Source organism: Hemicordylus capensis, chromosome 5 (assembly GCF_027244095.1).
Source record: "Hemicordylus capensis ecotype Gifberg chromosome 5, rHemCap1.1.pri, whole genome shotgun sequence".
NCBI lineage: Eukaryota > Metazoa > Chordata > Lepidosauria > Squamata > Cordylidae > Hemicordylus > Hemicordylus capensis.
In genome coordinates this window covers 206,312,991-206,327,435 of record NC_069661.1, presented here as the reverse complement: position 1 = coordinate 206,327,435, position 14,445 = coordinate 206,312,991, and the positions used below count along the sequence as shown (strand labels likewise).

General features: G+C 41.5%; 1 protein-coding gene across 5 annotated transcripts in view; it reads right to left on the bottom strand.

Annotated features, from left to right (window-relative positions):
• Nucleotides 1-14,445, bottom strand: part of CFAP54 (cilia and flagella associated protein 54) — a 264,824-nt gene that overhangs the window by 161,215 nt on the left and 89,164 nt on the right. For all 5 annotated transcript variants that reach the window (XM_053252437.1, XM_053252439.1, XM_053252438.1 and 2 more), the window contains 4 exons: nucleotides 10,361-10,546; nucleotides 7,137-7,279; nucleotides 5,294-5,441; nucleotides 827-982 (listed from right to left, as the gene is read on the bottom strand). In XM_053252437.1, the coding sequence (XP_053108412.1) occupies nucleotides 827-982; nucleotides 5,294-5,441; nucleotides 7,137-7,279; nucleotides 10,361-10,546 (633 nt within the window). The remainder of the gene's footprint in view (nucleotides 1-826; nucleotides 983-5,293; nucleotides 5,442-7,136; nucleotides 7,280-10,360; nucleotides 10,547-14,445) is intronic.

Sequence of the window (14,445 nt, the reverse complement as noted above, 5' to 3'; positions counted from 1 at the left end):
CAGATCAGGAGAGGTGGGAGGTTGTGGCTATTTGCCCCAACAGAAAAAGCTCCCACTGGAACTAAAGTACTCCCCCCCTCCCCGGAAAAGACAGCAGCCAAATAGAAAAGGGGCCTTGATCCATATTAGGACCATTGTGGGGACAAAGGTTTAAATTCTCTCTCCCTCTCCATCATAGTTCCAATCTGGAGCAAGGGCACAATTTACATCAGAATAATTAAGCATGCAGGCTCCAGTCACATAAAGACATACTATCTGGTTTGGACTTAAAAAGGTAAAATAAAAGGCATCAACCTATCAAATCTTTGTCTCTTGCTCTGGGATCTACATAGTCATAAGCATTTATTAAACTATTGCCAGGACTGTGAGCAGGTCTTTTGTGAATTCCACTTTTTATATAATGCGCACACACACACACACACACACACACCCCATGTGTATATACTAAAGATGAATTCCTAAATCTATGTTAATATAGTGCTATTTTATGACAGAATTACTGTTTTGGGTGAAAGAAGAACAGAATCAGAGGAACAGATTCTTGATTTCCATTATGTTGGTTCATAGGATCACAGGACTTATACTAAGTCAAACCATTGGTTCATCTAGTTCAGCATTGCCTGAGCTAATTGACAGTGACTCTCCAAGGTCTGAGGTAGGAGTCTTTCCAAGTCCTGCCTGGAGATGTCAGGGATTGAAGTGGGACCTTCTGCAAGCAAAGTACATGCTCTATTATTGAGCTATGGCCCTGTCTAATAATTGTAGGGGCTGAACAAACACACAGCCAGAATACGATGCAACCTGATATTTTAAGAAGTACTCTCACCTGAATTACTGGCTCCGAAGCAATTTTGTGATAGATCAGGGGAGCTATAAGACCATAACAATTAACAACTGACTGCAGGGAATAGTGCACATCATTTAACCAGTTACTGAGTTCAACTGCCACCAGCATTCTCCCACATTCATTTAATCTAGCAACCTGTAAAGGAAGAAATATTTTAATCTCTATATTTATACCATGAATCATAGTGATAATGAAAAAAATGTACTGTACTGACAGTTGAAAGTGCATATGGTACAGGATCTCTTAACTTTCAGATTTTTCTGATGAGTCTAGCTATCCAAAACAGGTGCATTTTATTGTATCTATTATATATTTTGCAGAATTTATTTGTGTGAAATAAAGTCATACTTCCTGATGGCTTACAGGTACCAAACGTTTAGCTAAATGTACTGCTTTTTACACCAGAATATGCTGAAGGAAAGGATTAATTTTTATTTTTTAGTATTTTTAGAAGGAATGCTGAATATAATCCTCATATTTTAAATGTTATTGTTATTATTCTCAAAAGCTTTTTAACAGTCAATAATCTGATCAATAATTTCAAAATGACATTGTGCCCAAGAGAAGCAGAAGATTGTTCTCAGTTTCAAATTTACTGTGATTCAAATTTACCATATATGGTAATTATCAAATAAAATGAATAATTTAAATTCAAATTCTACAAATTTCAAACTGTTTGGAAAAACCTTCCTTTTTGCACGCACTAGTTGTTCTAGTAAGAACTAATCTGCCTACTTTCCTTTCACTATTCCTACAACGACTAAATTTGGTCAAAATTGGTTAGGCAGTTCACAAGTTAGCCCACTTGTGCCTCAAAAGTTCATGTGTCTGCCATCTTGGACTGGGATGGATGACATCATCACAAACTATGCATCTGAGGTGTTCCTACAACTGTACCAAATTTGGTCCAAACTTTGGTCCCACTTGCACCTCAGATGTTCACATTTCTGCCATCTTGAACTGGGGTTGATGACATCATCACAAACTAAGCCCTTGAGCCATCCCTATGGGTCCCTACACCTGTAGCAAATTTGGTTCAAATCGGTTAGGCGGTTAACAAATTAGCCCAATTGTGCTTCAAATGTCCACGTATCCAGCATCTTGGATTGGGATAGATGACATCATCACATTGAGGTGTCCCTGTGTGTCACTCACTACAACTGTTCCAAATCGATTAGATGGTCCACAAGTTAGCCCAATTGCACCTCATATGTCCCTATGTCCACCATCTTGAATTGGGGTGGATGACATCATTACAAACTCCACCACTGAGGTATCCTTATGTGTCCCTACAATTGTAGCAAACTTGGTTCAAATCGATTAGGCAGTTCACAAGTTAGCCCACTTGCACCTCAAAGGTTTACATATTTGCCATCTTGAACTGGGGTGGGCAATATAATCACAAACTATGCTGTTGAGGTCTCCCTGTGTGTCCCTACAACTGTATCTGATTTGGTCTAGGCATTGCAAAGTTGATGGTGGGGACAGACACATGGGCAGACACACACATGGAATGCCGGGTGATCTCATAACCCTACTGGAAAATAGGCTAAAACTACTATGACATATACAGGTGGCCCTCGAACAATGGTTTCACCCATTTGCAAGACACCTTCCTGTATACTACTTTTTTACTTTAGTACCCGGCTAACTGGGCAAAGAGGCACCGTTTAAGGTGGTGATTCTCTTTATTTAGCAGGGGGAGAGTAACTGGCTCTATCCACCCTCAGCACAGTACCTACAGTGACTGTTGCTGGTGTCTATCTTGTGTTGTTGTTTTTCAGAATGTGAGACCTTTGGGGACAGGGATCCATCTTATTTATTTATTATTTCTCTATGTAAACCGCCCTGAGCCATTTTTGGAAGGGCAGTATAGAAATCGAATTAATAATAATAATAATAATATACCAATTCAGTTATCACAGGAGGTAATTTTAGTTATTCGTGGTTTTCTATCCCTCCAACTAAATTGGTATGAAGTTTTAAAAGCCACTCTCTCCACTCCACTTTTCAGCTGGTGTGTGGGGCGATTTAAAGAAGTCGTGTGAGAAACACATGCTGCTCCATCCACTCTCACCTCTTCCACTGCTTCTTTAAACCTCCCGGCACATCTGCTGAGAAGCAGAGAGAGGGGCTATTTAAGCTTTACACCTCCTGACGCTTCTCAGTGGATGCGTGTGGAGGCTTAAAGTTTAAATAGTCACTCTTCCTGCTTTTCATCTGACATGTTGGGAGATTTATTATTTATTGCATCCACTCTTGCCACAGGAGTGGATTGGTTAGCAAAGGAACTTAACCCCATTTTTTGGATTAGGTCAAGCAATCCAGTATTGCACTTACTGCAACCATTACCCCTGCTGTATTAAAGGGCCTCCTGGATTTCATTTATTGAACTTTTCAAGCAGTGTAATCTATGCAAAATGACTTTTCCTGATCAACAATGGTCCTCATCTACTAGTTCTAATTATTTAGAGAGAAGTTTTATTATACTATATCGAGCAGCAGCAATACAGGAAGATGCTGAAAGGCATCATCTCGTACTGTGAGGGAGGAGGCAATGGTAAACCCATCCTGTATTCTACCAAAGAAAACCACAGGACTCTGTGGGTGCCAGGAGTCAAAATCGACTTGATGGCACACTTTACCGTTACATATTAAAGAGAGCACCAAAACTGCCATTTGGAAATTATAACACAATGTCTGCCACCTGGTGGGTGAAAAAGCAATAGCATCAATTTAGCTTCTGAAGTTCTGACTAGTAGTGTGCAGAAATCCCGAAGCTGGGACGTTCCAACTCAGAACAGGCCGTTTCAAGTGTTCCAAGCTTGGAACAGAACCCACTTTAAAAAGGGGTCCTGTTCTGAGCTCAGAACAGAATGACCCCATTCTGGCCAGAACGTCCCAACTACCATTCCGGATTCCAAAATGCGGGCTGGGATATTCCGGCCAGGATGGAGGCCGTTCCATTGGAGCAACGGGTGCTCCCCCGGATGCTCTGACTGAATGTCCCAAGGTTTTTACAACCGTGCACACCCCTAGTTCTGACTAAAGAAGCTCCTATCCATGGAGGAATCATTTAAAACTAGGAACCACAATGTGGATTCTGTTATTATTGCATTATTTCCTAAATTTAAGGCACCTGAGTAGTAGGTAGATGAGGAAATGAGAATGCAAAAACTTTTCCAGCATTTTTCCAACTGACTTATCAAAAAGCCTCACATTGTACCCATCTCTCACTTTACTCTTCCTTATTGTCCTGCCATAAACAATGATTTTGAGCTAGTAAGTCAGGTGTCAAGCAGCAATTTTTACAGGTCCTTAACTGGTACAGTCTTAGAAAGCAATCTGGTTAAATGTCACTAAAAGAGAGCAAAACTGGAACAGAAGGAATGTAGGGCTAGATGTGGACAGAATGGCAAATCAGAGGCATACTGTGGCATGAAGCACAGCATGTAAAGTAGGATTTATCTGATGTGGAAGTATATCCCCACAAAGCAGGTAGAACTGAGAGGCAATAACTGAATGATGTACTATGTACATGGTGCATAGGTTTATATTAAGCCTACGTAAAAATCACACAAATATCTTGGTTTTCTTTGTGCACAGGACAATCAACATCTCTGTTTTTCATTTATTCTTTGGTCTTTCAAACACTCTGCTGGAGAACCAACATTTGGTTGGCTTTCTAGGTTTAGAACCATGAAGTGTGGAGCAAGCTCTAAAGGAAACTTCTGGTCTCAGAAAGAGGGAGCTGTGCAATCTCTGAATGAAACCAAACGAGTCATGCCTAGGAAAGCCTCTCACTCTGAAACCAAAAATGTTGTGCAGTGTCTGAACCCATATACCTGGCTATAGAGTCTGCAAGCTCTTTCCCTAGCTCATGTGACTGTCAGTATTCCACCCACTCAAGGTAAACTGACTCAACTCTGACTGAGGTAGGTTGCGGGACCAGCCTGAGCATGGTGATTTGGACTAACTTAGGGACTGCATATCTCCTGGTATTCCCAGGGTTCACAGGAAGTTTGCAGCTCCATGGCTGCAAAACAGCCCTCCCACATAAAACAGCCTCAGTAACACTGATCCCACGCTATCTCTCTCTCTCTGTCTATCTATCTATCTTTCTATCTATCTCAACAACAACAAAGGCAATTTTAAATATGAAAACTTAACCATATGAAAATTCAGTTAAATCTTAGTTTGCACATAAGTTTTTAAAGACAGCAACTTTCCCACGTCTTTACTTTGGGAGGGTGGGTGTGCAAAAAAATCCTCTTTTTGCATCCGAGTATCCATTATGGCCCAAACTTGCAGTAAAGCCTCGCAGGAAACCCACAGTAAGGCTTCCTGTCTGAAAAGCCTCCCAGAAAGTATGAGCTTGTATTAAAGGCATAAAAAGTCAATAGAATGAGATCAATTCAAAACATGTCTAAATTACACCTCACATACTTGTCTACTGTATTTTAGCTCATTGAAGCAAACAGAATCACAGAAGAGAGCTCCATCTGTCACAGTGATGTCATTGATAATAAAAATGCTCCTGATGAACAGGTATAAGAGGTTTGGAGATGCCTGAGACACAGCATCAGGAATTAATCTACAAAACAGGTTAAAACACACATACTGTAACATCTAAATTAATATAAGGCAGTAAAGAAGAGTAATAAAACAGAAACTACTCTTGTTATCTAATCAGCTCTGTGATTTCACTAATGAAAGATAGATAAAACCCCATTCTTTGTACTAATATCCAGTTTATTTTACTTGTATCAGGTAACTTATCAGAGTTTGAGTCTGTTTATACTATTACGTTGTTATGGTTTCTCTTTGCTTTTACAATGGGTTCAATATGCTTCTGAATAAAAACACTGGAAGTTTTGAATAATTTAAATAGCTTTTAAATTATCTCCTGGTGTTCCCAGGGTGCTGTAATATATACTGAATGAGTGCTATGATCATGTACAGTATATAATGATCATTTCCACTAGGTATGAAATATTGATGCCATTGGTCTATGTTCAGATATGTTCTCGTGTAAGTGCTCTGGGGGTCCACTGCTGTTGTCCATGAAGATTTATCCTGTTCTGAGCTGAGGTCTCTGCTAAAGTAAGGCTACAGGACTGCCACAGACCTTGGACAGCTCTGAGGGTCAGGAGTCAGAACCTCGGTTAGCACTGAGTGTGACCACAAGAGCTAGGTAAGACAGCATTAATGGAATGTTGCTCTAGTGGCTTCTCAGAGCAGACTGTGAGATTTTAAGGCTGCTACTCAGCCGCACTCTTCCCCCAGGGAAGGATCTGTTGCTTCAAGGGCTTATCCAACTTAGTACATGATGCTGAGGGGCGTCACATAACCCTCTGCTAATATTGGTAAGTCCTCAAGCGGGACTTAAACCAATGTTTTAATGTGTCATTTATTTGTTTTAACTAATTCTGTAACTTTTTGGTTTTTTTGTAAACTGCCTAGACACACAGGTTTTGAGAGGTATAAAAATATGTAAAATAATTAAATAAATAAACCAACCAACAAAGACAGGGCTGTATCTTCAGGCTGTGGTGGAGGTGCAGGCTCAGGCTCTCCCCACCCCTCCCCAATTCTCTTGGTGTGGGTGATCCCACTGACCCAAAGGTAATAGGTTCTTTCTATCTTGTCTCATCTCCTGGGTAGTTTAGGCAAAGAGAGCCACTGTTCAGTAATTATTGTACCCAGGTACAGTATACTTCAGTACAGGGGGGAAAGGGAGCACATCATTTAGCCCAGGGATTCTCAACGTGTGGGTCCCCAGATGTAACTGGACTTCAACTCCCATAATTCCTAACCAAAGGCTACTGGGGCTGGGGATTATGGGAACTGAAGTCCAATAACATCTGGGGACTCACACGTTGAGAAACCCTGATTTAGCCCTTCCCTGCCCTCCCCAATAATAGAGTTTGTCTTCAGAAGCAAATTCTGTACAATGGGAGAGTTTCACAGACAAGCTTTCTCTGGATATAATGTTACACCAATACATATTAATTTCCTGAGCCTACATATTAATTTGGCAGCATCGGGATCAACATTAGCCTTCAAGTGATATGTTCCAGGCAAACCAAATTACGAATGAGATTCAAAACATAATTAATAAAGCAATTATTAACAATGTGATAGGTTTATGAACCTGAATATTTTGATAGTTAATTTTCTTGATTACGTTTAAAAACATTTGTCATACAAACTGTATAAATAACATGCACCTTATTTTTAAAAGTCATATATATCCATGAACAAACATTTTTAAAAGCTTTGCTGTCACCTGCTCTTATGTAAAGTTACATGGGTGCTTGTAGAAACAACTGTGACATCCGCAACAGGAGTATGAGGAACTGAGACAAAATAGTCCCAGAGTGGTTGAAATGCCTTTTTGCATAGGGTATAATTCTCAGTCTGAAAAGCACTCTACAAGAAAACAACAATTTTGACAGTTTTCTTTGAAACATATTTGATATTGCATTACAATAGCTGTAATCAGCATTACAGCTGCAAATCATTAGTAAAAACAATCACTTTTCTGGCCATTCATAAAGCAAAGCAAATATAACTTATACAGCAGCGTTTATCAGAATGGAAGGTGGGTCTCCCTAGTAGGCATAAGAAAACAACTGGGGGGAGCACAAACAATTTTGTATGTCTTATTGGTCCCAAAGTAGGTCCTGAAAGGGAAGAACAGGTCAGTGATGGGATAGGAGAGGTCACAAATACCAGATCGCTGTGAGCCCAAATATTTCAGGCTGGACATAGGGCTTGAAACACAGGGAAAGAGAATGTGCAAGTGAGTGCACATGGGAGGTAAGAGGACAAACAGAGTGAAAGTGCAGGAGCTGAGCAGGTACAGACAAAGAGGTGCAGGGCATGTAGAACAGTGGCTGATAGATCAATTGCAGTTTCTGTATTGGGAGAATGGGGAGACAATCTAGTCAGCGTTTAAAGAAGGCATGTTTCCATAAACAGAAGCACTGAACAATCTAAAAACTGACTGCATTTGTATTTCTGAGGATTACATACAAGAGTTCTTTGCATGCATTTTGGACTGTCTTCAGGGTTTCCCTCAGCTGAAAGACTTGCCAAAATTTTACAAAAAAACCCTAAATGCATGCGTATTTCCACATATAATTCTAGGATCAAAAACCTTCAGATTAAGACAACAGTTAAGGTTCTTACAAATCCACTCATGAATCAAAAAGCACAGAAATTGTAAGTTAAGCTACCCACTTAACATCCACGCCATGTAAGCAGAAAACATATTCTGTAGTTTCGTGTATTGTGGTCACTCACAACGTATCCTCCATGCAGCCACATTTTCCCTCTGTCTTTCATCCCTCATCCCTGATCCCTCTGCAGGTTGCAGGAAACACTAATGCTCAGGATACTAAAGGGTAGTGGCCACGTAGCATTACACTGACTTTTCTTTATCTATAAGCTTTCATTTGGGTTAGACAGAGTGGCATATGATAGTAGTGACAAACTGTATGCAGAGGGAATAAAGCTGATAGATGGAAGATGTAGAGTTTGAAGACGGGACTGGCAGGCATTGAATCAAGTGTTTGTCTTCTCATGAGGTGACACAGTAAGAGATGGGAAAGTTATCAGAACATCAGGCCTGCAACACATCAAACTGGTCTTTCCAAAGGTATAGTTCTGTTTTAAATTGAATTAGTTAAATCCTTAGAATTTACAAGCAGAGCAAGTCTGATGTTCTGATAAGGCTTGGATAATTGCTTTCCTGGGTTTACTTTTGGTGAAAATATGCACAATATTAGACTCTGGTGTTCAAGTTAAAAGCACAATGTTGGCTGTTATAATTAAAAGTAGTTGTGGATTAAACAAAGCAGTCTAACAGAGGATAGTGTTTAACAAATACGCCACATGTTTTCTTTTAATTTACACACCTGTTTACTGAATGCCTAGGGAGCCCACCAAGCATAAAGGAACCCCTAATCTGTCTGTGGGTGGCCTAGTTTTGTTTCCAGTTTGATGGTTAATCAACCACCAGAGCTCACTATTAGTATATATAATAATGTCTAGCCATAAATACAAATTAGGCAGTCGGAAACATAAGGAACTTAATGAATGAGACTTAGAGCAATTAAAGGACACCAGTTAATCGTCCAATTTTGAAAAAAAAAAAGTCTTTCATGGGAGGAGGAGAGTGTGTTACAGGTTTGTATAGGCTCAGAGAAATGATGCTTGGACACCAGCTCAGTCTATTACTACCCATGGTCAAACCAAAATTTCTTCCAGGGCATTTCTGGTGGGGGTCTGCATGGACCAAGGTTTATGATCAGGTCCGAATTCAGACCAAACCACAGTTCTACAAACCAGTTTGATCCAGTTCAGCCCAACCGCAAACCAGTCCAAAGGTTTGAGGGCCAGTGAGGGCAGCGTTGGGGGGGGGGCAGGGCAAGCAAACCTTTAAAAGGAAATAAGCAGGTCCTTACTGGTGTGACTGCCATTCCAAGCAGCTTCTTGGTGGTACAGCTGTGACATGGCTCCGACACTCACCTGGCCTCCATGCATCCGCAGAGGCCAGGTAAGTGCCAGAGCTGTGTCAATGCCTCACACGGGCTGCTTATTTACTTTTAAAGGTGCCGCCCATCACCACCCCGGCACCGCCCTCACCAGCCCTCAAATTGCTATACCAATTCACAGTTGGGCCAAACTGGACCAAACCAGTTCATGGAACCACGATTCAATCAAAATTTGGACCGGACCATGAACCGCAGTCCACGCACACCCTAATTTCTGGCCTCATGAGGGCATTTGTAAATCTGTGCTAGTTTATGGCAAATATACGTACAACTTCTTTCTAATACATGTTCATTAGCTGTCATTGAGGCATGGATTTTATTGAATTATGAATGTGTCTGCACTGCAGTACAAGAATTTGCACAGGAAAATATAAAACTATCAAGGACATAAGAAGACCCTTGCTGGATCAGGCCCAAGGCTTATCTTGTACAGCACCATCTTTCCCATAGTGGCCACCCGATGCTTCTGGGAAGCTCACAACCAGGAGATAAAAGCATGCCCCCTCTCCTGCCATTGCTCCCCTGCAACTGGTATTTAGAGGCACCATGCCTCTGGGGGTAGCCTGAAGCTATCAAAAGTTAAACTAATAACCATTGATAGACTGACAATAAGAACAAAAATAGTAAAATAGAGTTGTAGAAGGAGATAATAATTGCATATCTTTCCTCAACCATGGATGAGTTAAGGACATGTACTGACTGGACATGGTATATAAGGTTAACCAAAGATAGCCAACCAGAATGAGACCACACAATAGTATTTGGTAATGCATGTTACGGGATACATCCTTCTTTTAAGGTCCCCAAGGGAGGAATTCTGTTCTAAATGCTATTTAATACTAACAATATTCCTAACATGTCATGGGGAAGAGTGGAAGAGTACCAATATTCTTTTTATAAAAGATTAACAAAATTAAAAAATATTGACCAGTTCACTGATAAAGTATGATACCTGAATCAGATATGCCCGGACAGTAACAGCTGAGAGAGGTGGGTATGCAAGAATTGGTTTAGTCATTTCCCCAATGCTGTTACCAATAAGCTTTCCATCTGAAGCATATGCCGCAACTGCAAATATGTAACTTTGATTGGTCTCTAAACCTTTTACTTCTAAGACACAATTTTCATCAGCTGGTGTCTGTTAATTAAGAATAATTCTGTTAAGAAATATATATATACACAACAATCCACACCACAAACAATGATGATTCCCATTTTTCATCTGTACACTGTTTAGTGATATAGTTATGGGGGAAGGTTAAAGAGCCAGTTATAAAACTCCTAAAAGAAGAGAATATGTGAATTACACATTATATCCAAAGACCTTGTTGTTACCAGGGCTTTAAAAATAAAACCATCTAGTATCTAGATGAACACTGATTAAGAACCCCATTTTATTTGCTTTTCTACAAGATAATGGCTGATGTCCTCATTGCCTCTCTCAAGTTCTCTAACGTTACAAGAGAAGTAAGCAAAGGTCAATTTAACAGGCATGCCTCTTGTTTCCATTTTGAAAAAAATTGTTCCCTGTAATTAGACTATCAACTGTTATTGAAATATTATCATTTGATGAAGTGGTGGGGGAGAGGGAAGAAAGGGAGAGATATATCATCCAAACCAGATTATGAAGCCCATTAGCAACATCAAAATGTGACTCTACATGTCTTAACAAACATGCACATGTCTTAACAAACATGCACAAAGATATATTTAATGATTCCAGATTCCAGAAAAAACAGGTTGCTTAACTGTATCTTGATGATCCAGTATCATTCTTAATGTGGGCTTTGCGCCTGCGCAATAGTCCCCATGGAAGGATTCACAAGCTCCTCAAAGAGCTCTGAAGCTCTGCCCTTCACATGCAGAGCACACTCCGTATCTTCAGCAGCAGAGCACTTTCTTGCTCAGTTCCTGAATGGCAGCTGTGTAGACTGGAGTTTACTCAATAGGAAACATGTAACTCTGGTAAGTACATCTGTGAGGTGAGGAGGCAGGGCAGATGTTGTAAATGATAATGGATCACCAAAAGATGAAAAGTTACAGGGAAGCAACCTGTTTATCAAAGTGGAAATCCAATATCCTCCACAATGGGGCTGATTAGCGAGCTCCCTTAAAAGGAGGTGGGCCCAAGGATGTCAAGTTTGACCTTCTTTATCACTTTGTACCCAAAACTAGCCTTAGTCACAGAACAGATGTCCAAGGTGTAATACTTCACAAAGAGTAAGTCTGTGGATCAGTTAGCGGTTTTACGAATGTCAAAAACGGAAAGGTGAGCTGCTGAGGTGGCCATGGCTCTGGTAGAGTAAGCTATAATCATGGAAGGCAGTTTTACTCCTTGTTTCTCACAGCAAGTAAAGATAAGCTGGACTAGCCATTCAGATAATCTTTGTCTAGATATAGGCTGGCCCTTGTGGTCACCTGTAAAGGTAACAAAAAGTCTATTGGACTTTCTAAAGTCTCTAGTCCTGTCCATATAGAAGAGGACACTCTGCGGACATCCAGGGAATGTAGACAGCGTTCCAGGGGTGAAACAGGATTCATTAAAAAGGTTGGTGAGACAATATCTTGGTTAATGAGGAAGTCGGAGGCCACCTTGATTGGAAAGCAGGGTCAGTTCTCATAACTACCTTATTGGGATAGAAGACATAGAATGGGATATCGTTTCTTAAGGCAGTGAGTTTGCAGACTCTCTTAGCAGTAGTAATATCTGTTTAAAAGGCTGTTGTCCGGCAAGGCAGGCTGTCCTTACCACTGAGGATGGAGTGGTAAGGGGGCCCGAGGAGAAAGGGACGGGTGGCAGCTGGGGAGAAGCGGAGGAAAGACTGCCAAAGGGAAGGGAATCGGCTCCAGCGGAGGAAGGACAGAGCCCTGAAAGAGCCGAAGGGGAGGTGTGCACACCTTCCAAAGGGAGGGGGTCTGAGCAGGAGGAGGGGAAAGGAGAGACATTGGCAGCAACTGTAAAGGGTAGATTTACAGAGAATAAAGACAGGTGTTGTCCCTGTAATTGGGAGTGGGCAATGCATAGCCTGTGAGGAGGCATATAAGGAGCTGGATGAGAGGCTGGCTGGTGGGGAGTCTCAGAGGCCCCAGAGAAAGGAGCAAGCAGTCGGGGGTGGAGGAGGCACAGGATGATGTTCAACCCTCTCCCCCTCCCAGTTATGAGAACAGGCCCAGTAAGCTCAGCCAGGCTTGGTAAAGGGGTCAGGGATGTGTAGCCGGACAGCTGTTTCTAAGGAAAACAGCTTAATAGATGTTGAGGACACAGGTTCAAATGGAGCCTCAGAGTTGAGAGCACTAGGGAGAGACTCCAAGGCTCAACGGGCGTTTTAATTGGCAGGAAGAGGTTATTCACTCCTTTAAGAAACCTTTTAGAGTCAGGGTGGGACGGAGCAAAAAGACTTAGAATCCCAACCTGCATGCATTGCAGATAGAACCAACATATGGACCTTAATAGAAGATAACATATGGACCTTAATAGTAGAGAAGGACTTGGCATACAGAGGTATCAGATGGGTCAAATCCTTCAGACTTAGCATAAAAGGCAAATCTTTTCCAATTGCAGCTATAATTGCATCTATTGGAAGTCTTCCTTTCATGGAGGAAATTATTATCTAGAAGTTCAGCTTCCAAGTTGTCATGTTCAAAGTCCAGAGGCTGTGACAAAAGATGTTGCCCCTGTTCTGGAATAAGAAAGAGGTCAGCACGTTGATGGAAGTGATGGTGGGATCCTCAAGGCAGTCAAAGGAGCAGAGGGAGCCATGGCTGTTTTGGCCACCATGGTGTGAGTATGAGGCACTTTGTTTTGTGATGTAAAATCTTGATTAGAACCATGGACAGTACAGGAAAGGGTGGAAAGAGATAAACACAGTGTTCTCCCAGGGAATTTGGAAGGCATCTCCCAAGGACCCTTTTACCACTCCCCCTCTTGAGCAGAATAGGGGGCAGTTTTTGTTGTGCTGTGTGACAAACAAGTCCACTTGGGGAGTCCCCCAATGATGGAAGAAATCTGGAGTACATCTTTGTTGAGTTCCTATTCATGTTGACAAACTAGAGCTGTCTCTCTGCTGAGGCTGTCTGCCAGGGTGTTGTTGATGGCCTTTATGTGGTGCACCAGAGGGTAGATCCAATGGGGTATACACCAGTCCCAAAGTTGAATGGCTAGGTTTCAGAGGGATTGAGACTCTGCCACCCTGGTGGTTGATGTATGCAATTGCTGTGGTGTTATCCAGAAGCACTTCGACAGGTTTGCCTGTTCAGAATGGGAGAAAAGATTTTAAGGCCAAAAGAACAGCCAAAAGTTCTAGAAAATTTACATGTAGAAAAATTATATGTAGGGATGCTTGCTGACGGTTCCACAAGCCTTGTGTGTGAAGACCTGTGCAATGACCACCCCAATGTATTAGGGAAGCATTGGTTGTCACTATCACCATAGGAGTAGGAAGGAGGAATAAGATGCCTCCTGTGATATTATCTAGTAGAATTGACCAGAGAAGAGAGTCAAATTTGAGGCACTAGGAGGTGCATCCTTTGACTGTCTATGTTCGGCTTGAACTGGGAAAGGAGCCACATCTGGAGGCATTGCACACAAAGTCTGGAATAACTTATGGTAGCTGTGCAGGACACCATCAGATTCAAGAGGCACTGGATGGTCTACACATGTTAAGTGAGATTGGCTCTGAGAGAGTGAATCAGATGGACAATTAAGAGTCTCCTTTCCTCTGGGAGGAAGGATCGCTTTACTTCCATGTTGAGAATCGCATCTATGTATAGAAGAGAGTTCTGTGGCTGTAGATTGGATTTTTTCCAATTGATTTGCATTCTGAGTTCTTCCAGAACTCAGAGTACTAAGTTGATTTGATTGATTAGAGAGTCTCTGTTGTTTGAGGTAAGCAGCCAGTCGTCTAAGTACAGGAAGACTGAAAAACCCAGAATCCTCAGATGGGCAATAACAGCGCTCACACATTTCACAAAAGCATGTGGAGCTGTAGAGAGATTGAAAGGGAGGACCATACATTGAAAAATGTGGTCTCCTATGGT